At 39.9% G+C, this 24839-nt stretch overlaps 1 protein-coding gene and 1 long non-coding RNA gene across 7 annotated transcripts in view; one reads left to right on the top strand and one right to left on the bottom strand.

Annotated features, from left to right (window-relative positions):
* Window positions 1-20270, bottom strand: part of NYAP2 (neuronal tyrosine-phosphorylated phosphoinositide-3-kinase adaptor 2) — a 154216-nt gene extending 133946 nt beyond the window's left edge. For 2 of the 5 annotated variants that reach the window (XM_064720732.1, XM_064720735.1), the window contains exon 1: window positions 231-726. Coding sequence is in view for 1 of the 5 variants with exons in the window: in XM_064720731.1 (XP_064576801.1) it covers window positions 9702-9845; window positions 11026-11048 (167 nt within the window). In the remaining 4 variants the exon portion in view is untranslated. The other 3 variants (XM_064720731.1, XM_064720734.1, XM_064720733.1) reach the window with 3 other exon arrangements.
* Window positions 20271-24367: 4097 nt separating this feature from the next.
* LOC135451714 (uncharacterized) overlaps window positions 24368-24839 on the top strand; it is a 54723-nt gene continuing 54251 nt past the window's right edge. The window contains exon 1 of one of the 2 annotated variants that reach the window (XR_010441414.1): window positions 24368-24675. This is a non-coding gene — a long non-coding RNA (uncharacterized LOC135451714). The remainder of the gene's footprint in view (window positions 24676-24839) is intronic. The other variant, XR_010441413.1, reaches the window with a different exon arrangement.

The following is a 24839-nucleotide window of genomic DNA, read 5'->3' as shown; positions in this document are numbered from 1 at the left end:
AAAGAAAGGAATATAAGGAACAGCAAATATCCTATCCAAATGGCTTCTTGCAGCAGGAAAGATGCTTGCTCGCTCATTGCCACTTACAGAAGGTCTGAAACAGTCTGGCTCGTGGCATCGTTCTCTGTCTCTCCCCCGTGACTACAGGCAGGCTTGCTCTCTCCAGCTGCCCGTGTCCGTGGATGCTGCTGCTGATTAATCAGGGATTCTCAAACAAAGAGCAAGCCTACCTTCGGGTGCCAGCAGGACTGTGGGGCTCCTCTCCCGCTGCAATCCGGCTGCAACCAGCATCCTAGCACCTCGGACAGCTCCGCCGCGCCGGGCCCATGGACACGCGGCACGCCGGAGCTGGGGCGCGCCGGAGCCGGCGCGGCAGCCGCGTCGCTCCCGCCGCCGAGGCTCGGGCGCCGGCACAGCCTCCTAGCTAGGCAATAGTCTCGCCCTTATCGCCACTGCACTGAAGTCTGATTAGCAAATAATCCAGTGGGGGGGAGAGGGGAGGAATCTGCATGAGCAACACTGTACATCACATGGAGTCTATAGGTAGGAAAGAATATGAAACAACGCCCTTTCCCCCTCCTTCTCCCTTCCCCCCAAAAAAAGAGAAATTGTTCTTCCACGGAGAATGTATTAGTTAACCTTTAGCCCATATTATGGCTCAAGGAAATGAGTAGCCACTTAAAAGCAACACCTAAGCCTCGGTTTGATACCTCACATTGATGTATCTTTTGCACTCACCCTCACTGAAAAGCAGTGCAAGGCACACAATTACTGCTGACGCAGATGAGAATGCTGCTTGGGGAAGGAGGGGAGGAGCTTCTCAGCCCATCAAAACAACCTCCCACCACCTGCTCCCATTGCACGAGAACAAAACTACGCAGCTCGGACAGACTGAGCGTGACATTTATGCCATTTGCCTTATATTGACATGCACACTCTGGAAAGAAGCATTCTGTTTGAAAAGCATTCAGGGTGAAACTACACAGTTTTATGCTCATCCAGAATTTGTGTAATGGTTTGGAAGAAAACATTTCCTTTCTTCTGAACCGGATCAATCTGTGTTAGAGCTCCTCCTTGCAGAGTATGTGCAGTTTTGCTTTCTCTCCCCCAAACCTGCAGCCTGGACACAAAGCAAAAGCGTTCACTCCCTGCGCCAAAGCCAGGGAAAGGAGCGATGGCTGAATGTGCAGAGATTGCATTATCCCATTGTCAAATGACATTTCATTCTTTCTTTGAGTTACAGGCATATTTTTCTTTAGCATAAATCTTGATTCTCATGTTACAGTAACAGTTGAATTTATTCCTAAAACTAATAATAGAAATTATGGTCATGGAATGAAATCCTTTCAAAGTAATGCATGTTCACATGAAAAACTCTGCTGGTACATAAATAAGACCTCACCTTCAGAGCACAGGAGAACTCTGCAGATTTACTACCCCAAAACTGGAATATCAACATTACCCCATGTTCAACAGCATTCAAGATAGCCAACTAGACAGATTGAAAAACACAGTGAGCACCTTCATGCATTGGAATCACAGCCTGAAGAAAGCCTGGTGCTAAAATTGTCTCTCACATTCACTGGTAATACATTTCATGCGTTTCACTGTAGTAATAGTGCATGTCCCAGTACACCCCTTGCAACCCCATGAAAGAGGGAAGTGATTTTTCCTCATGACATGCCCAAGAGACCATTTCAAAAGGAAGGGTTACAAAGCCTGAAGAACAGGATTTGAAGATATGGAGGGCATTTCTTTCTGTTAAGGAAAAAGATCTGGAAGGGGAGCACCTACAGTGTAGAACTGGAGGCAGTCCTGTTAAGAGAGCTCCTTCCCTAGCCCAGGGGCTAGCCCCCAGCTCTGCTTCTGATTTTTTACTTCCTTCAAGGATACCTTAAGAGAAGCTGTGGCCATATGGTAATTGGGAAACTTTTTAATTTTCATCAGCTGGAGATTCTTGTCACATAATAGCCTCTTATTCCCAATACTTTTCCAGAATTAAAGACCTTCTCTATCTCTGCCCTAAGTCATGCACTGAAAACAGAGAAATTGCACAGTCAAACTTGTTTCCAAGTTTCCAAGTACTTTAACAAGGCTATCACTAAAGTCATTACAATTTCATAAGCAACTTGAAGCACTACTGCTCTTAAAGCGTGAAACACTTGCCTATGTCTTCACTGCATGGTTCATCCCAGTAACTGGATTCCCTCAGATACAATCCTGACTACCTATGTTATTGCATCTTTTGGCAATTTCCATATCTTCTCATACTTGCACCTGGGAATCATGGGTTCCTAGGAATCATGTGTCCATCTGCTGTGGAAAGAAACATCCTTTTTTCTTTCCAGTAGAATTGTGGGAAGGGCACTGGAGTTACAACATCTGCAAGGCTGGCAGTTCCATTCCTGGTATTGCACATAAATGTTTATGATTTAGTGCACAATCCAGGACAAAAAGGACCTACAGACTTGAGCATGGCATCTCCTGCATCAATGACAGAGGGGCTGGATCAAAGTTCAGGTAACATGTTTTGTGTTGATCATTGATTTTTCCACAGGTTTCTGCAGAACAGTGCTATTCACCTTTAAACATCTTTAACAACAACCCTAATGAATCCACAAATGACTTTCACTCCTTGGTTATAAAAGAAGCCTAGTCAGCACGAATATATGCACCTCCACAAATTACTGCCTGTGTTCTCATGCTGCAGAGGCCAACACCTGCCTTCCTGAGCTCCAAAAGCCAGCAGTGGAGAACCATGCATTCCCCACAGTAACTGCCAATCCTCTCTTCCTATCTCCTTTGCTCCACATCCTTCCCAGAGTTTACAACCACTCAATTCCAGCAGATTCCCCTTGCATTTTCTTTGAATTTCTGAAGAACATGGGCAAGGCTTCATTACATACCTGAAAGATTGACCCATTTTATTTCTGTATGTGTATGCACATGCTCACACATATATAACAAATATACATAGAGAGAGATGTGGCTTGACCTGTGGTTGACATTTGCAAACCAGGAAAAGAGAACATGCAAAATGTGCTGTGGAACTGCTCATTGGCAACTACTAAAAATTGTTGTGGGACACCCCAGTTTCTGCCTGGCCATGCTGGCAGTGGGCTGGAGCGCAGAATATGTAATGAGGAGACAGAAACCTCTGCAGGAGGCTCCTTTGTCCAGGGCATGACAAGTCCTTTCAGCCTCAGTGATAGGTTGAGGATTTGCAAGGCCTGAAGATTGCAGGCAGCACAGAGACAAAGGGCTTTCAGGAAGAGGAGAATACTCATTTAAGATCCTAACTACCACTTAGTGACTGAGAAAGACAGTCTGCCTGTTCCTGAACTAAGAGAAGCTTGAGGACAAATGGATTAGCATCAATGCCAGTGATTCAGTCTCTGCTTGGCTGGTGAATGGAGGAGAAAGGTTCTCCAAAAAAAGCAAATCCCAGGGCTGTTTCCAGGCCTGAACCTGATAACACCTGAGTTGATTCACAGACTGTTATGTAATTATTTACATTTATGAGGGTCAAAAGGTGCTTAGATTTTTATTTGGATTAAAACAGAGTTAATAAATATTTTAGAATGGAAATGGGTTAATTTGGTAAGCCCAGAGCTTACCATAACTTGGACCTTAAACAGACATCTCTTTTGTTTGTTCATGCTCTTAGTACCCACCTACCATTATGCTAAGCAAAGGGAAAACTTAAAGATCTATTTGCAATTATTTTTCAACCTGACACGCTGAAATACTAAATGGAGCCTTCAAGGCTGCTTTTCCCAAATTGTTTCATTCTATGCCCGAGATAAGCTTTAACATTCATGCTTTTCCCCCTCAAGCATTCTCATAAACCATTGAAGTTGTGCAGTTGCTCCCTCTCCCACACTTTTGTCCCTCTCTCACTCCTGACACACACACTGCTGCCATGGCAAGTAAAACTACTCACACAATGAGAGAAATGGAAGCTCTCAGTGTTCCATTGCAGCATTTGTTTCAGCTATTTCCCATCCCTCTGTAGCATTCTTTCACTTCCCTGGAGCACACTAGCTCTATCCCTCTCAGCAACAGACTTTCCACCACCACCATGCACATTTCTCTCCTCAGAGTTCTGAGAGGATTCTTCTAAAGGTAAAAGAGTAGAGGGGTCCCTACTCATGTAAAAAGCCAATTAAAGTTAAATGCTTAACTGCCATCTGTGCCTTTAAGAAAAATCTCTTAATTTTCCCCAGTGATCAGGTTTTTTCACATGGGACCAATTTTGCTGTTATTGCTTAGGCAAAATTCCCATTCAAGTCCACAGGGAACTTTGCCTGAATACAAAATATGGAGCAAAACCTTGTGCTTATTTGCATAGACCACAAATCACAAAGATCACATCCTGATGCAAGTGATTTATCCTACATGACAGCTAGCACAACTAGGCTATTTTTAACCATTATTTTTTGTAAAATATTTCATTATATTTACCATTCAAAAAAGAGTCAATTGATTCTTTTTTCTTAAACTGGATTAGATGGAAAGATTCTGGCTGCTTTCCAAACCCCTTAATTACTAAATGGTACATTTTCCACAGAAATGTTAAGCTATAAGTAGTTCTTCTGGAGCCAGTTAGCTCCTAGCTAAAATCAATTAAAGCTGGTAAAGATACATTCTATGGTCAGGTCCCAAATACAGACATCTGTATTTATAGCACAGTGGATGTTGCTAAAATCCCCCAACAGAGATGCAGTTGCACTGGCAAAACTGTGCTCTCACTGCTCAGCTCATACAGGGGGCAGTCGGTGGGTTTATTACTCCAGGATAATCCCAGCTGTGCCAGTAGATGTACCAGTACTCACATGATGCTCTATTTCTGCTCTGGTAGCCTCAGTTTTCTAGCCCCAAAGAAGCATTCTTTTTCCTATGGAGTACAAAGGCCAGGCAGTTTAAGCTTGTTTGTCACCTCCCCACCCTGCTGTTCATTCCCACTTGTGAGGGCTTGCAGGGAACTGGGTCATGGAAATGATCCAGAACAGAACTAATTTTGGGTGAGAATGAGGGAGAATCTGAAAAAAACAAAAGGATGGTGTTCCTTTCAACCAAATCACTTCCTTGCACTCCACAATGCAGAGGGCACTTCGCAGCGTGAGAATGGTACCCCTGCCAAGGTGATTCGTGACTTTTACTGGAGTGAAAATTCCCCATGCTACAAACACTGCTTTGCTGGGAATGAGTCCAGTGGCCAGGCACTGGTGCACTGGGACTCAGCCTGCTGAAGACAGTCCTGCAGGCAGCCAGGTAATGCTCCCTGTCCCAGAAACCACAACTCTGGTGAGTTTATGCAACCACCCAGCTGCCTTAAGGCAGAAAAGGGTATGTACACAGCACACAAATGTGATCCTGCATGTAAGTTGCAAAGTGCCGTACCAGACACTTGACAATCTCTGTGAATTCCAAATCTGTATAAACTAGTACTGCAGCCTAAAAAACAGAACCAAGAATGGAGCTCTGCTTCCCTGCCACCCTCAGCTCTTCCTTTGGCCTTATTCTGGCACAAATGTCACTTGGCCGTGTGGTGAAGCAGATTGGGAAGCTGATCAAGCTGAGAACTAGCCTGGGATTTTGGCACCTCATGGATGTTGTTATTTGTGAGAGGACCACCCTGCCTATGCAATCAGTGGGCAACAGAGACTCAGTACATACCAGCAGATGGAAGGCAGATCAGTTGGGTCTCATTCACGAACATCCAACTTCTTGCTTTTATCCAAGCTGGGGAGACACTCAGCTGTGAGCAAGGAGCTCTAGTGAGCTACAAAACATCCTGAACTCTGAAACAACTGATGATGAAGTCTAGAGCAAGAGGTCTTGGAATCAGAGATGAGAAATTCTCCAGAAACTTGAAGTCTCCTATCTGCACTTATTGATATAATCTGCAGGGTTTTTTCCGAGTACTACAGAAAAAGCAGTCCCATAAATCCATTAAGAAATGGGCAAAGATGGGGAAGGTCAGCTTTATTCACGTTCACAAAAAAAGCATCCGGAGCACTAAATAAAATCCCAGTAAATATCTGAAGACTGGAAAGACTCAAAGAAGAAATTGCAGTTTATACTATAGGACTGACAAAGTGGCAAAGTCATCTATTAAAACATAGATTTGCTATGTACATTAAGATGGTATTTATGAGTAAATTGCTGCTGTTGGTTAAATTCTTTAAGGCGCTAACTGCAAAGAAACTGAAAGATGCTATTTGTTCAATGAAATATACTTTGTACCTATAAGACACACAACTATATAATGTATTTTTAAATGTGTTTTCCTTCAGTACTTAATAAAAATCCACATGAAAGGTTTCTTGCTATATACTTCAGAGCAAGACAGGAGGGCAAGTGAAATATGAATGAAAAAGCTGTTAGACCTCTAGAGAAAACATGCACAGCTCAGTGAGCACTAGGGAAACCAGAATTGAGGAGATATGATTAAAAAAAAAGAAAACAAAAAGAGAGAAATTAGAGAACATTGGGAAGATGATTTGAGCCAAAGAAGAAATGGCCACAGCAGAAGAGATAGAGGGCATGCACATGTGCTTGTTTCTTTGTTTCCTATTCCTAATGAGACAAAGATGGGCTCAGTAACTCCTGAGATGAAAAAAATTATCTCAAAGAGGTTTACAGGCATGAAAGCTTCATAAAGGGGCTGTGAGTGGTGAGGAGGGCTGGGTACCTCACCCCGCTCATATCACCCAAACCAGCGAGTCCCACTTGGATAGGCAGCAGCAGTGTGAGGAGCTGGGTAGGCTCAGAGCTTCCTGAGGGGCTGTGGGCAGCAGGGTGGGGACGTGCTCAGTCTCTGGAGCCCGAGCCAAGCATGGAGAGCTGCAGGTGGGTGATGGAGATGGGCTGTCGTGCAGGCAGAAGGCACTACTGGCAGTTTGCCCTGGTTGCTCATGGACAGGCTCCCCCAGCCCTCCTTAGTTGTTCCTGACCTAAACCCTGCACAATGATCCAAGCTTAACCAGCACTAGGGGAAGATCTTATTGTCAGAACAGGCTGGTGACAAGGTGAGAGGAAATGGGATAGCCTGTTGCCATCAGCTGACCAGTTCCCCTGGTCATTGACCAACCAAGATTCTGTGAGGTCAACAGGGAGCAAAAGCCCAATTTGCTCCCATCAGCTCAGGGAGATAAGCCTCACTTTAGGTGTCTGAGGGACTAGACAAGGACTATGTTAACAGTAACTATTCTCTTACAGTCAGAAAGTCCTATCTCCACAGAGAAAAAGGCTGAGGTTTGCAACATGTAAGTCACAGTAAACACTTTGACCAATATGAGCAAATTTTTCATGCCCAGATATAAAACAAAATTTTAAAAAATCAAATTCTTCTAATTACTAATGAAAGAGCAATTTCCTGCTGGCACTCCCTTAGTAAATTCTTAGGAAAATCAGTTTTTTCCTCAGCTGTGGCTGGATAATCATCATATGTCAGTTAATGTATTTCTGGTTTTCCCTCCTGCATATTTTCTTAGAGAAAATATTATGATCCTTCATATTCTCTCAGTATGAAAACCATTCCTATCACTGGATGAGCTCATATTGCCACCACTCAGGAAGAAAGGAATGTAAATGAGGAATACCAATTAACCCCTTTACAATTAAAAATATCTCTCTCTATTATATCACCCATTAGTGATACTCTAGTTAATGGTCTGTCGACATTTCCATTAGACCTTTTCCCCCTGCTCCCACACAGAACTAAATCCTGGCTAATCACCTTGACTATACCTCTATGGATTTACACAATACATAGACACGGCTGCAATGAGGCAAAATATAGATTTCACTGTTATCTTGAGCCATTAGATTCTCCCAAGTACCTGTTTTCTAATGTATCATGCTTAATACTCTGTACTCCAAATACACTGAATAATTTTGCAGGATTTTTTTTTTCCAGTGTTACAAACACTTCATGTGTCAAAAGCTCAAAGTAATTGCACAGACCTGTACTAAATATACACCATGAAAATTGTGGACTGAAGCTCAGCTCACAGCAGACTACTTTTTCCCAGTATATTTCACATTACACCATGCTTTTTTTTTGCACTAGATGTGAGACAGTGTGTTACATTTGGTGCCACACACTGTAATACCTAGAAATGACAGGGTGAATTAAGGACAAAGCTCCAGCCTTAATAGCTTAAGATCCCCTGGCATCCTTATGGTCAAACCACATTCTCCACACTTCTGTAATGTATTTCTCTGTGTGTGTCAAATTAATTACAAACTTATCACGTTCATATATATATATATTGCATTTGTTAGTCCTTTCAACTCTCAAAATACACTGAAGCATTTTATAGTGTGCTCATGATCAACCATACTCAGTTCAAGAGCTGGCATACTGGAGAGAATAAGAGCTCTGTGCCTGATAGGCAGATGGAAGAAGGGAGAGGTATACAGTGTGAATCCAAAGCTAGAGTTTAGCCCTTGTTTTCACATGAGATTTCTCAGTACATTTATGAAGGTATTGTTTGGTGTCTATAAGCATCTTGGCACTATTTTTAGTCATGAGCTTGCACACAGCAATTCAGCTCTGCCAGATTTTCCTGGCTTGTTTTTAATCCCCAAATAGAGGATCCATAGCTCTGATGAAAACTAATTAAATACCTCTTGTACACAGACTACCCTTCAGAAACAAAACCTGCACTCTTGCTCACCACAGTTAAGTGTTTAATACAGTGTGACTGGTTTTGTTTGGAATTACTGTTTGCAAACTCTAATTAGACTAAATGAAAATGACTCATATTTTATATATTACAGCTGATAAAATACTGGTTGGAAAAACTGTGTATAAGCATGCAAACCAATGCCACCACACACAAGTGCCAGAAATACTGATCCCTAGCAGCCGGGGAAAGATGTCTTTTATTTTAGAGACTCTTTGAATTTACAATATCCTGGATTCATGAGGCTACTTAAGATCAGACCATTTGTACATATGTAATACCAATTTTGTTCAATCTATATTTTAAAAAAATCAACTTCTTGCAATATATATTGAACATTAAATTGTTTATTATCTAAACTGGACCAAGTATTTGCTAAACTAATCTCATCCAGAAAACCATAAGTTAATGTGCAATAGAAGTTGCAGTTCACATCTTCCAGTGTAAAACTCCTGTAAAACAATGCCCTCAGTTTCCTGGAAAATGGGCCTGGCACTGCTAAAGGCCAAGCACAGAATTATGTCTTTCTGTGACAAAATTACCTGTCTGTAGAACAGCCCTGAAACCAAATTTTTTTTGCCTGGTCATACGGATAAGAAAAATAAATACTTTTTTTTTTTTCATAAACACTCAGCATTACACATAATATCAAGAATGATGTGTTCTGCATTGGTGGAGGGTAAATGAAAGAAATAAACAGGAATAGCCTTGACTGCCATAAGTTTGTATGTTTAGGGACCAGTTACTCTGTCACTGTAAATATGTAGAAGTAAAAACCTGCCAAGCAACTAAAACACAGGCTGGGGAAGATGGCGGGATGGGGAGAAAAAATAAAAAAGAAAAATATTTATCATGGCACCATCATGCATAGAGCCAGCAATAAACTATGAAGGTGATTGAGACTTTTTCTCATACTATCAGTGTAATTTTATTTTCTGTCAGAGTGGATGAATAAACCACAGGTGGTATTAAGAACAAAACTTTGATGCAAGCGCTGTTACCTACCCTGGTATGAAGAAACTGCAGCTCCACCTTCCTGCTGAGAACAATGCCCAGGGTAGGTGATTGTTAAGGGTGCACCAATCAGAACCAGTGAGAAATTCCATGTGAGAAAAATCTTCAGTGGGAAACGGTCTCAATCCATTCTTTCTAAATTAAAAAAAAAAAACAAAAACCAAAAAAGGCATCAACCTTTCCAGAAAGAGTATGATAGCAGACAGAAAATGAAATGCAGGCTTGACTCAGTTTCCCAACCTTTCTTGATATTAAAATTATAACAGGAAAGAGGAAATTAAGCTTCTACCCTAAAGGGGAGAGGAGAGGGCTGAGAAAGCACAATTGGGAGTATTTGTTGACTTGAGAAAGAACAGATCCCATAGCAAAAGAGATCTTGTCACCTAAAGACATTTTAAAGAATACATATTAACTTGAAATAATTAATCCTTTCTGAATTAATCTCTGGAAAAGAGGATCAAAAGGAAACATTTGGAGTAAACTTGTGGTTTGCCTGAACTTATTTCAAGTTTCTGAGACAAAAAATAGAATCTTTTTTGAAAGCCAGACAGCCACCACAATGAAAGAAATTACAAATCAGCTCATTTCCCCAAGATGTTTTGACTTCCATGAATCTACATTTTCTGATTGAAAAAGCATTCAATTAAAATGACAACCAGATCCAACTTAAATGAGGCATAGGAGGTCAGGAATATCTCTTGAGCATGAGATGTCTTGGTCTTGTCCAAGGAACATCTTTCTCTATCAATAAAGCCAATTACTGTGGAGCAGTGGGCAGAAGTCAAAGGCCCAGAAGTTAAAGAAATGCAATGATACTTCTTTTTCCTTCATTATTGGGAGAATTCCATATCACTGATATTTCAAGACTTACTAGTGGCAAAAGCTTGAGCAAAAACTTTTCTGCCAGTAACAAAGGAAAAAAGGAGGAGGGAAGAGGGGAAAGCAGAAAATTTGCTTCTACTCTAACCCAAGAACAGCAACAATGGCATATATCCTAAAAGCATCCCATTACATAGGTGTCCTATATTCCAGTTACTCAAACTGTAACGTGCAGTCACAATCAGCTCTGCAAACAAAGTGGCAGCAGGCACTAAATTTGCCTTTGTCTGAGTTTCTTTGCCCTACCCAAGCTGCCCTTAGTGCTGAGCAGACCTAATACCTCTGTAATTCTCTCGCTGCATCCCTGTCCACTGTGACTTACACAAACTTGCCCCTTCAGCACACTACACAAATGTTCAATAGAATTTTTATTCCTGCTCTCCAGATTGTTAAAAGGAATGCTAAGTAAATAGCACAAAATTAATGTGATACTCACAGTATTGCATATTCATGTTGCATATTCTCAGTATTGGCAATTTTCAGTGACAAAATGGAGAGAGATCCATACAAAAGCAGAGAAAGAGATCCACTGAGTTCCACAGCTCCAAGATGTTCTTTGCAGGTGGAAAAATACACAAGCTAAGATAGCTTCAAGTAAAGTCTTCAGATCTCTGCAATCTCATGCTCATTGTTCACTAAACTTTGTTTTTTATATTTTTTACAAAAGTGCATTATCCATGAACACAGAATTGTCCCAGGCTAATATCTGGGAAGAAAAAAAAAAGAAGACAGCTTATAAAGTTGTGTCAGCTCTATTCACACACTGCTCAAAATGGGCAAATCCAAGAAAAAAAGAACAAGCATGTCTCCTCTTTCCTTCATCCACACACTTCTCTAAGCTGAAGTGCATTAGCAATCTCAGATAGCTAATTCTTAATCTTCAGCAAAAAAGGCCTTGAAGTTTTTCATTTCCATAATTTAAACAAATCTGAGGACTCTTCTCTGGCAGGATTTTTTCCCCCTTAATCATTGCTATGACTCATAAATAGGATACAAAACTGTAAAAGGTGCTGTGAACTCCTTGCCAGAATAGGCACTCCAGAATGAAGTGGCATTACTGCTTCTTATCTTGTGCTTCTCATTATTCATCTGTTTCATGCCTCTTCATTGCCAAGATAGTCTAACATTTCTGGTGCTTCACATTTCACTGAGGTTTAATTGCAAATAGCTTCAAGGAGGAAGAAAGGCAATAAAGACAGACATGAGCTAAGGGATTTTGGCTTAAATAGTAAATGTTGTCACTGTGCAATTTAGACAAATTAACTGGGAGGGTGACACAAAGGATTGAAAACAGACCTGATGTAGGGATATACATGGAACAGACAGACTGACTTTCACATTAAATAAGATAGAGCCAGTGAATACATTTCCATCTGGTAAAGTGGAAGGGTTTTATAAATATAAATGAGAATGTAAGAGGGTTCCTTAACAATGGTCTCAACAAATGAAGGGAGGAACACAGTAAAATATCTAGATTAAACTTGAGCAGTGGGAATTATCAGGAAGTTCCATTATGGATTCATACAGAAATTCTAGCAGCCAACTCAAGAAAGCCCCTTCTTTTGTACCACTGGTCAGTATGATGTACTCAAATATTACTCTTGGCCTCTTAAAAAGCAGTGCATTGGATGAGACCCAGACAGTGGTGTTTGAGCTGAAGTTACTGCCATTCTCTGCCCTATAACCACAGGAGGCAGTCTGCAGTCTAACAGGACTGGCCCAAATCAGCTCATATAGATCATGATACCACTGGCTCACTGACGAGCACAGAAATTCCTTCCCTGATATGGATTTCCCACAAAGCTTGCACCTCACTGAACAATAATGTACAATTTGGACATTCATTATAACCTATTGAACTCCCTTACAGACATACAGGCTTATAAAACCATCCTGCAGGATCCTGACAGGGATGTGATATACCACCTCACACTCAAGCACACAGCAAAGACTGGTTTATTATGTGCAAGTTCCTGGGAGCCATATCTCAAGAGATTTTTGTTTCTGATCAGCCTGACCACCTTGTCCAGCACTCAGAAAGGCTCAGTCCCTGCCTTAACTGCCTATTCCATAAGGAGTAGCAACTACATGTTCCATAAGGAGCAGCACCGTGTATTTTGGAATACAACTCTGCATGTGACCCTCCACTGCTGATCTTCCAGGAAATCTCTTGAGTTTCTCCTTTATATACACAGTAAACCAAAATCTCAGGAACAGTGAGACATTCCTAGCAATGACAAACTTCCTGGAGATTTCTCATCCTTGCTGTGGAAGAGATTACACAGTCTTAGAAGAAAAGGAAAGTGAAGAGAGGACCCAGGTTCTGGTCCTCTTTTTTTTTCTTTGTTTCTGCTGGACCCAGGTTTTGTTCACGTTTCTTGTGAAAGACTGTGTAGGAAGAACACAATCAAGGAAACTGACATCAAAAAAGATGAGGCTGCTGAACACAGTGCTACACTTTGTGCAGACAAACATTCACAGTGAAGGGTAGAATGATCACTGCTAACACTAGGAATACAACAATTCCTGTGGAACTTGATCTGCTCTGAGTATGTCACACCAGACAGCTGCTTTTAGTGGATTCAAGAAAGGCCCTTCAGAACTACAACTTGCCATTGCAGAAACAAGACCTTAGCTGTGGGACAAAATTACCCCAAATCCCTGTCTGCACCCAAGGGGTTTTAGATTCCTTGGACAAACAGGATTTAATTATTTGGAATAGGGTTGTTCAGAGGGCATCTAGTCTAATTATCTGTGGAACTTCAAGTATATGCAGCACAGAGTCCCTAACCTGTGATAACATCTGCAATGACAGCATTTGTTTAAGTCATCTTCTGTTGTCTCAGAAGCAGAACCCAGTATTTTCCATTTCACTTTTATATATTCAGGAATTGTACATGGCTTCTGCAGCTGCAGTTTTTGAGTAACCAGAATAGATCAAAATGTCTGGTGGCTGAATTAATTTACAAATATTAAACACTACCAATATTTGAACAGTCAAAATATTTTGTGTCTACTCATCTATAATTCTGCTATTCATTAATATTTCAAACATTACTTGGGTTTTCTGTAGGTCAGATATCTGACTTTGTACTAAGTGTTTCTGCCAGTCAGGTGCCAGACACAAACTTAGACTGAACTTTTTATTCATTTATTGGGCAAGTAGCATCTGTGAGTACAGAAAAGTGCTGGAAATCTCTGCTGGCTATTGCTGCTGTGTGAGACAACTGGGATAAATTAAGAACTAAGAAAAAGTGAAAACTCTGTGCTTACTTAAAAGTTATTTCAAAATTGAACTATTTTAAATAACCTTTTATCTACTTGAAGCAGAAATCTAAAGCAGTTAGATAGGCCTATTTCTTTCCTAATATTTCTCAGGGTGGTGAATCATCCCTGTACTGAAGAACAGGAATCAGATCTTGCATGTCTTCACACAGATTTAGAAATTTTACAATAAACCTTAATCCGTTTTTCACTCTCCAAATCTTCCTTCAGAGCATCTGGCATTACTGTAATATATAACTGCTCTAAAAATATAGCGCTGTAGGCAGCAACTTTGACAGTGAAGACCTGATGGAACACCACCAGTCCAGCCCCCACCACGTCTCATTTCTGCTCATGCCTCCTTTGCTCCCTACAGCAATGAGAGTAAGGTGGGTAGAGCTACAGCCACCCACAGCCTTCCCTAGATACACAGGGACTTGCCAAAATGGTATTTAGTCTCACATGTCACAAAAGTTCATAGCACTCCTAGGCAAATAGGGCAAAAGATGAAGGTCGTAAAAAAACCTGAAAGAGACTTCACAGGGGTACACCAATCAATAATCCATGGCATTTTTAATTTACATCATGGAGTTTTCTTACCACATTTTGAATTTCAAATGCCAGCAGTTTGGTCCTTCAGATTGCATTATTAGTCTCGAGACAGGAAGGAGAGACAAGTTTCTGACACAGTAGCAAAGTCTCCCTGAAAGCAAGTTCAGGCTAGGAACACACAAAACCCAGCTCAACTTCATCTCTAAACTGAGACAGAAATAGGAAAAGGGAAACGGGCCTGACTGGACTGAACTGTAACCTCTTCAGCTTTCTCACATAGCTGAGAGAAACTCAAACATGCCCATTTCCATCAAGGGTCTTTTGAACCAAGATGGTAGAAAGAAAACAGCAGGTTCCATTTAGGCACTATCCACATCACTGGATACCTGACAGACACATTTTCCAAAGTTGCATTATCAGTGGCATTAATTGAAGACTAGGGTAGCATCAATCACTGTCTTCAAATGTGTGTCCTGACTATTAAAACTAGAAAGCACAGGAAATATTAAAAGGAAATTTTTCCACCAGAGCAGGAGGGTGTCAATGCAGTAACAATACAATGGTTGCTCTTTTATGTATCAGATGAAATACACTGAACACCTGCAGGGAATTTCTTAGATTGCTCCAGGAGCTGGCTGGGCTTCTGTAGGGCTTTCATATGCCTCCACCATACTTGTCAGTTTTTGGTAATATCTGCTTATCTACACACAAGTTTTCCTAAACTGTTGCTCATTTTTCACAACAGGATTCCAGGCAACAAGGACATCATCACTACAGACAAAGTTTAAAGATTTTCAGTATCAGCAAAATTTCATACAACAGCAGCGTTATCAGGAAAAGCTGAGACGTGTTCAAAAGGTTGCTAATAATATCCCAGTCCATGGGCAGAGCTTCAAAGAAAGCAAACAAACCTGCCAGACTTCAGGTTAGGACATCTGGCAAAAACCTGACCTTGTATCTGATTTGGGGCTAGAACCAATAAGCACTAAAATTTCCTTAACCACATTTTTGCTCAACTTTGATCTACTGAAAAATAAGCAAAGCAAGTTCAAATTTACCACTGCAAAAGCAATAGAGAAGACAGTCTAGCTAACAAACAAAGGACTACAGCTAAGTATTTAAGAGACATATGTATAGCTGAATGTTTTATTTTTATTTCAAATGCCAATGTTCAGCCATCTGGCTCTCCTTGAGGCTTTTCTTTTGTGGCTTTTTTTTTTTTTAATGGCCAATTTTCAATAGTGAGGATTAAAAACATAAAAGAAAAGAAAACCAAGTTCTTTAGTGCAAACCACTGCAGGCTACCAATCACCACTACATTGTTAAACCTACATGAAAAATAATATCAAGGAAGTTGCTATTTTCTAAAACAGTCCTTTATTATCTAAAATAGTCATTCCCTCTATATCCAACTACATGTTAGTCTTAATGGCCATATGGCCAGTCATTTTTAATTAACAGCTTTTATCTAAATAAATACAGTGCTTTGAATATTTAAAAGAGTTGTTCATTAAGAACCCTCAACAAAAGGTGGAAAAGGCTCTTCTCACAAAAAAGAAGAGAAGGATATAAATCCCATGAGGTGCCTGCAGGCAGGAAGCAGCACATCAAGTGTGGTATTGACCATTTCCACGGAACAACTACCACATGCCTGCACAGAAACTTCAGTGTGAAGCAGATAAAACACCAGATTAATTAAAAGGAGGTCTGGGGGCCAAAAAGCCACATACACACAGCTTGTATAGTGCAAAGGGTCTGATAGCTTGGATTAGCCTTGCGCCAGAACTTTCCTCTACAGCATAGCTCTGAGAGACCTCAGTATTTTTCTGACTTTACAATCTAATAATGTGCTTTCTGGTTTTTCTATAAGAAGCGTGAAAGGCAAAGAATTACATTAATTCCTCCAAACTTCTCATTCTGGCACAGTACTGTGGTTGTTTCCAGTGGGACAGTGCATGTTAGTGCTGCCTCATCATGGCAGGGGCTCTCAGTTTTTCTGTCCATACTGCCACAATGTTTTGTGCTGCACTAACAACCAAATTCTTGTTAGACTTCCGCATCCACTCATTATTTCCTTTCCTTGTTTATATAAATTGCCATGGCTTGTTATTTGTCAGGATTCATATCTGTGAATTTAATGGAACTGCATTTCTCAAAATCACCCACACTGTCAACAGCTCTAATTTGTTTATGTCAAATCAGTTCCCCCCACCCCCCTCCCCATTTACCCTTCTGTTTCATACCATTTATATTAGCTTGTCAGCTGGGATTTTATTTATTTATTTGCTTTGGAAGGTTTGCTTCTGTGAAACCCTCATGGCAGAACCACACAACTCAAGGGACAAGTAATCAGATATAAATAGTTTCCAAACCAAGCTGTTACTTCCCTTTCAGTTCTGGTCAAGTGCAAAAGAAGTCCTGAGCAGTTGTTTGCATTTTCTAGACAAACAGATATGAGATGGTTTGGGATTTTTCTTTTTCAGTTTTTGTCCTTTTTTAAAATTACTCTTGTTCAGATTTTTTTAGCTCTGCAGATTGTCCTATTTTACTAACCAACACCTTAGAAAGTGACTAAGAAACACCAAGTGAAAATTTAGATACTTAAATATTTAATTAACTCTTTCAAACAGCAGCATTGTAATAGCAGAGAAGTCTTACAAGGCACCTGATCTTTCACAGTAATTTAAGCACCAGGACTGCACCTCTTCTCAAAAAGGTACCATGTAGGACAAAGAATAGAAATATTCTTTCAGTAGATAATTCCATACAGGACTTCGCATTGAGGTTACGTCTAAGACATTAAAGCAAGTATAAGTTTTAATATGTACTGATAAAAAATTAAAAACACTGGTGTGGTATTATATAAAGTGTCTGCATGGTGCTTGGTGCTGCAGAAACCCAAAGTCACCGTGGACCTTGAGTGTTTAGAAAGGACTGAAATAATCTGCAACACAGCAAAACAAAACTCATTGCATGAAAAACTAGATGAATACTCAAACAGGATTTCTTTTTGTTCAGATTTAACATGACTCTCTGCAAATATCTAAGGCTTTGATGACTTAGAAGAAATTGGGATAGAAGGGAAGAACTCGAGTATTTTTCTCTGCTAGATCCCTGATCCTTAAAACCAAATCATTGACCCAGAAGGTGTTCTGCTGGTTGTGCAGTGTTCAGTATTCCCAAGGGGAAAATCCATCCAAATCAAGGCAGGCTTTTGAAGGGGCTTGGTCGATCACACCTCCTCCTACTCCACAGAGCAGCAGAAGCTGCAGCACTCCTGTGCTGTGGCCTTGCCCCATCTCCAGCCTGTACAAAAATGTGCTGGCAGCACTCTGTGACAAAGGCACAGAGCATCTGGGCTCTGCAGGCAGCCACAAAACCTTGCTCTCTCCTCTCCACCCATTTTTGTGCTGCACCAGTTTAATCAAGCAGTAAGCTACTTCTGTCTGGGCTCTTAGCAGCAGCCTGGCACACTACCTCATTTGCTGGCCAATCTGCTTTTTAGACCTTTCACAATAGCTCAGCATTATGAATGCTCAACACATCATATATAGCTATTGTGGTGTTTCTGATTTCCATTTTATTTTGGGGACTAACTTTTTCCAGTGTAAATAGTGTGGCACTATTTACAAGCTGGCAAAGCCTGAAAAAATTAATAGGAAGTATTTCTGGATGTTATGGCAGAGTTGTGTTTTAAAAGGGAACAGAAGTGCTATATTTCAGTTATTATGCTGAAAGCAACAAACTCCCTTTATTTCTATTTAAACATTTTCTGGAATTTGCATATTTTTATTTTCTGTAAATTTTATCTTAAAAAACGCCCTTAGACTACACAGCAACAATATTAGTGCAGCTACTGTGTCATCAATGCCAGAAAAAGTTGCTATTTTAGGAGTTCATAGATCTCTTTTCAGCTTGAAAAAAAATAAAAATGCCCTGGGCTAAATTTAGCTCTCAAGATTTCAGCACTTATGCAGGGGAAGGGACTTTGAAATTCTGGAATGTCCCAAGTCAGTGTCCTTGCTTTCCAGATTACAGTAAGACAGGGTTTATGCCCATATTTGCTAAGTTGAAAAAAACCTGCCATAAAGATAACAACAACTACGTAGTATCAACAGCATGCACTAATTTTACAAACAATTTGAAACTAATTTAATCTCTGAATTATAAATATTCCAAGAACCTCAACAAGAGTTGCAATCACCATTACTCTCCTTGCAGCGCACTGAGACGGGACTGATCCCATCTGCTCAGCCAAAAAAGCCAGAAATCAAAGTTGAAATCAAGGATCCAAACATTGACACAAAACCCTGAGTGTTTCCTGATCTTCCAGTCTTCTTTAATAAAGTTATATCTATAACTTTATAGTTATACCTATAACTTTGAAAACCTGCATAAACAATTCAGCTAGACATTGATATCATCACTTTAAAATATTCCATATGCTACATGATTCACTGAAAATAAACCTAGAAAAGCTGTGTCATCCACTGCCCTGCTCCCAGTCAAGAGAGAGATACATAATCCAACCCACACAGGTGCAATTAACCTGTCAATAAAGGCTTCCAGTGATGGAAAACAGACCATCTTCTTGTGAAACCTTTTCCAGCCTGAAAATGCAGGTAACAACCACTTATTCTGCTCTCAGTGGGAGACAGAGAACATCAGTTCACCTTTCTGTTCACAACAAACTTCCACACGCTCTAAATTAATCATCTGAAATTCTCCTCATAGCTTGTGTTATCTAAGAGAACAAGGATAAAGCAGAGAGCTGCAGGTTTTGTCTATATCATTCTCAAAACATGGCCCCTAAAAGAGAACCTCCAGGACTGTAATAAGGTCTTACATAGTATGAGTCTATTCAATCGCAAGTTCATTGCTTTTTTCAAGCAGCAGCAGAAGTTTTATGCTCAGTTTGTGGTCTTCTAGCAAGTATTTTCAGTGGTACTGCTGCCTACCCACTTTTTCCTCATTTTATATTTGATGATTAATCTGCCATTTCCTTCTTACACAGCATCACCTGGGTGAACTTGGGTGAATCTGGAGGATGTGTCACCATTACTCAATGGTTCCCTTTAAGTATTGCATGGGAAATTGCCATTCTTGTAAATAGGTCTTTTATACAAATAGCCTAACTTCTGTCAGAAGCCAGTGCTCCAGACAACATGAGCAATGATAGCTGTTGCCACAGTATCTTTACTACCAATTCACTTTAGTCTTAGTAATGACTTTTCCTTTGTTATCACTGTTTGATTAATATTAAGCACCAATTAAGCCTCAGTTCTTCACCAACAAAACCGTGAGCAGATGGTGAGGACACATTACAGTGATAAGGCCAGAGCTGGCAGTTCTAAAACTACAGAGCATATCCTGGGATAATCACTAAAAAGGAAATAATACATTCATTTTTTTATCATTTCTGCTCACCAGAAGGAAGTAGCCCTGGGTATTCATTGTTCTAATTGAGATGAAAGACCTTTGGAGTCAATCAATTGCATTTGTATATACAAAAAGACTAGCTAAGTCAACAAACTGGCATCCATGCAGGTGCCTCAAACATATTAAGGACTTTTATTTATCCACTGGGCAAGACCCAGAAGCATAATATATGAGAAAAAACTTGCCTCATTCACACTGCCTTGATACTGCTGCAGTGGAGTCCTGAAGGCCATGAACTGCAAGGGGATGAAAGTAACAGCCCAGAGATGAGAGCTGAAACCTCACACTAAAATCCTTCTCCTTTCAATCCAAGGAAGGCCTTTCAAGACAGAAACTCAAAAGTTACTGAAAATGACGCTTCACTCACTTCTCCCAGTTACAGGCCATACACAGACATCACATCACTTCAGAAGGCTGCAAGCAGCTGCCCTTCTTGTTCTTTAGCCCAGCCTTTTATCCCCTCCTGTTGATGCACTGCCCCTGTGTGCCCTCTGTTCCCTTTGGTGGTTGGTCAGTGCCCCTGGCACTCCATGGCTCATTGCTGTCAGTGCTGCTCACCTGCTGCTCACAGCTGTCCCAAGTACTGCAGTTTAACCTGCAGTTAAATACTGCTTCTTAATTGTGTATTTAATTGTTTGTTTTACAAGAATATGCTGACCCAAAATACTCAAGTTCATTTCTATTCTCACAAACACCAACATAGCAACAGTCTGGTTTTTGGTTATCTTGCTGCTCTGTGAACTTTTATAACTAGATTTACAATCATGGTTTAGATTCAAACATCCTCCACAGTTATCCCAGGAACTTTATTCACTTATGGTGTAGGATCATTGAGAAGGAGGGGGGCTTTTCAAATTCTCTAACAATAAAAGAAATCAGCACAGAACAGTACTTTTAAATATCTCTCTTTTAAAGTAAAAAAGAATTTGTAAATAGTAATGAGTTGTATTATTTGAAATACTATTTCTTTTAGCAGACAAAGCAGTCATCTGAAACATCTAAGAGTTACATCTTGTTTCTAGCCAAGATCATTGTTTTCACTCACTAAATGCATGGAATGTACTCCATTAGGCAATTGCCTGCCCATCAGTATGCAATCTAACACAGGGCCCCTTGAAGACATTATATTTGATAACCATCGTAAGGATTGATTAAACTGCCTCAGATAAGAGTATCTTCTTCCATCAGGCTAGTTAGTTATGCTAACACCATGTGGCAGTACTTACCAAGCAGATGAAGTTCTACAGAAATTTTGAGCATATAATAGATATTTCATTTTGACTTGAGATTAGCACACTTCTCCTCCAACTGCTGAAAAGCATAGATGTATAAATACATTAAAGCCAACAATTTCTAGGTCCCCTTTTGCTATTTAAAACTTGCTTAATTAAGGCATTTAGATTTCCACATATTACTGCAAAGTGATTGACCTAGAGGTTGCTCTGAACCTTACAGATGAAAGAGTTTACTGGAAATTCTTCTCAGCAGCTGTTTTCCAATTTCATTTAGTTTTAAAATCTTTTAATAATACCTTTTTTTTTCTTTTAATCATTATTGCTAAGTGAAACTTCTTTAGTCGGCCAGAATGGGAAAACATTTTACTGTCTCACAATGAGTCAGTTCCTGAAAGCTGATTCGCTTCTCCTTCATAATGGCTCTAAGCATTCAGTTATCAGCAGTGATTCCCAAATAATCATGCTGGACAGTTACAATGAAGTAAAATTTACTTTAAAGCAAACAATTGCAAATGCAACACGCTTTGGTTCTCCTAATGTCAATTTAAGTATTATTGCCTATTAGGAGCAACAACAGCACAGCTGAAGCAGTTAATAGAAATGAGCACAAGTCACAGTTTTAATTGCAGCCTTAGAGCCATATTCATTAGAGATGAACACATTTCCTCCACGTTGCAAGCAGAATGCCTGCATACATGATTTCAAAAGCACTGCACATCTGTTCAGAATATGACTCCTGTCTTCCCACACCAACCTGATGTCTCTGATGAGGACAAGAACGCTTCTCCCCTAAATTTACCAGCTGTATAATATAGAACAGTGAACACCTTAAAAAAAATTACACTTTGATATGTCCTTAAACAAGGCTTTACAACAAGATGTAATTTTAAATAATGTGCACAGATACATGGAAATATACTGGCTTGATTTTCTTGCTATACCTCTCCCATTGTAAGAAATTGTATCTCCAGTGCCAGATTTAAGAAAATTGCACCTGTCAAACAAAAACTGTCTCAAACTCTTACTATTTCTTAAAAATGGAAGACAGTACATGATGTTATTTCCTGCACTGGTAGAGATCAGCTATTGCACAGGAATAATTTACATCTCTGGAGGAAAAACAGTGCTTGTAGAACTCTTAACACCACCTTGTTAATACTAGTTCACACAGCCTTCAAGGATAGAACATCTTGTAGTTTTCCTTAAAAGTCCCACAGCAGAGTTTGGGAACTGCAGCTGGAAACAGAGAGGTAAACTGGGCAGCAAAACCCCAGGGAAGGCTGAATAACCTTGAAAAGGATCCAGTAAAGGATCAGAGTGAGCGAAGTGGGAAATGAGGATTTCGCTGTTTTGAAACTAAATATAACAGTCCATAACATCTGTCTAAGAAAGAAAATGTTAAAAATGCAGATCTGGAATGCTGCACTGCTTACTGTGAGCTGCTAAGTGTCCACAAACAAATTCCAGCCTTCCAGACACTGAAATTTAGGGAGGATCACTCACAATGGATGCAGGGAAAATAAGATTCTCTTCAAATGAGAAGAGATCAAACTTTAGGATGCCAACCCACAGGCAGAGAAAAAGATTCAAAGTAGCACAGGGCAGATCCATTCCAACCCTCCAGACTTTAAAAAGCCAGAATGAAACTCCAGAGTCCAAGAGATTGTTGAGTTTCATTTCACGGTTTATCAGTACTTGACAAGAATCAAGTGTTTCAAACAATCAGAGAGCTACAAGAGATTCCAACATAAAACAGGTACATTTTTTGGGAGGACACATTCTATAAAGAAGAAAAAAATTTAGCGTTGCAAGGCTTTTTTAAAAGATATATACAATCATAGAATCATTCGAGTTGAGAAAGCCCAATAAGATCATCAAATACAAGCATTCACCTGGCACTACCAAGCCCACAACTAAACATGTCTCCAGGTGCCACACCTACATGTGTTTTAAATATTTCCAGGATGGTTTTTCCAATACTTGACTACCCTTTCCATGAAAAATTTTTTCCTAGTAGCAATTCTAAACAATCCCTGGCACAACTGTATAATTCTACAGCATATTCTATACTTGAACTCTGAAAAGGAGTTCCTCTTGATGATTTAATTTTAATTTTCTACTGAAAGAAATAGGTAGATATCTTGTTAGGGTCAGTACAGTCTGATGAATCCATATATTAACAATTACAGTACATTGCTTTAGCATGTAAACCACATAAAGTATACTTTAGGGTTAATAGAGTATGGTTTGTCATTTATTAATTAGATGACATGTTAAATATTTTTATTCCTTCAGAATGAACTCTACTTTTCTCATTTGAAACTCAATACAAACATGAAAGGAAAATAAAAACTGCAGAAGAAATATGCAACTTATCCTGAAATTAAATTTGGCTGCACTACCAAAATATTTCAGTGACATGCAATTTACTAAAGACAACAATTGCCAATTTCACCTAGTAAAAATAATTCTCTTCCTGTTCCTGCATCAGCTAAAAGTTGTATTGGCTTCTCAGCTCCTACCTATGTCTTGCCTTTGGCCCCAACCTCATCAACATTTAAATGGTGGTCTCTGAGGAAACAAAGATGTTTTCAATTCTGCACTCCAGATCTTCATCTGCATTTATCCATAATGCATCTCAACCTGAACTGCTGAACAAGGGAATTATGCCAACAGTAATGCCACCATGCACAAACCGCAGAAATAGCCTTCAGCCCAACGGCCAAACCTTTGCTCCCTTTGCCTGTCTGGATTCCAACAGCCCACACACAGACCAAAAAAAAAAAAAAAAAAAAAAAGAAAAAAAAAAGAAACCTGAACTCTGACTACCAAGACCCTGCTTGAAGCTTAGACTTACATTTTAGGCTCTCATTCTTTTTAAGCTACAAAAAGAAAAAGAAAAAAAAGAAGAAAGGATAAAAAAGTTTAAAAACACACCTTAAACTAATATGGTGATTTTTCATTCCATATCATGAGCTATACCTTTAGAGCATTAACCTATATATATCCTCTGTAATGACATGTAACATTCTGGAAAGCCATGGAACAATCCTATCAACCACTCTGTTACTCTCTTTTGGTCCTGATGTTTTTCCGATAACTAACAGCATCTAGTTGTAGGGAGATACAATATGGGTAAATGAAGGTGGTGTAGAATGTAATCTTACCCCAAAAAGAGTTGGGGCTGAGCCAATTATTAAGGATTAGGAGCAGGCCTGATGTTAACAGGCCTCAGCTGTAGCCAATCAGAAGAGTGTTATAAAAGAGTGGATTGGTTGGTTGATGGGAACTGGAGTCAGTTGGCTGCTGTGAGGATAAGGAAGAGGCAGTGCCTGGAGGAACTGCCTACAAGAAAGCATCAAGGAGATACAAAACTCTAATAATCTAGAACCCTTGCACTGTAGTGACAATAGAACTCTTGCAATGCAATGACACCATCCAGTTTATTCTTGCTTTATGTTTTTGGAGTTTTTTAGGTGTAATTAGAATTGATTTCAAGAGCAACAAGAATTGGCAAGGTTCCTGGTGCTTACCTCCAGAAAGTATATCATAGACATCAAGCTTACACAGCCATTGCTTGGAAACAGTCTCCTCTGGTAAGTCAAGCTTCTTTTTACACTGCAAAACTTAAGTCTCACTCCCGCACAAAGCCTGCCCACCTCCTGCTAAGATACAAAGAAATCTAAGGATGTGGTCATAATTAGAGAGGTGACACTGCTAAACCAGCCACAGAAGAAACCTCTCATTCTCATCCTCTCCT

The sequence above is a fragment of the Zonotrichia leucophrys genome, chromosome 9 (assembly GCF_028769735.1).
Source record: "Zonotrichia leucophrys gambelii isolate GWCS_2022_RI chromosome 9, RI_Zleu_2.0, whole genome shotgun sequence".
Classification (NCBI taxonomy): domain Eukaryota; kingdom Metazoa; phylum Chordata; class Aves; order Passeriformes; family Passerellidae; genus Zonotrichia; species Zonotrichia leucophrys.
Note: the sequence above shows the minus strand (reverse complement) of the source record. Positions and strands in the feature narration are given on the sequence as shown.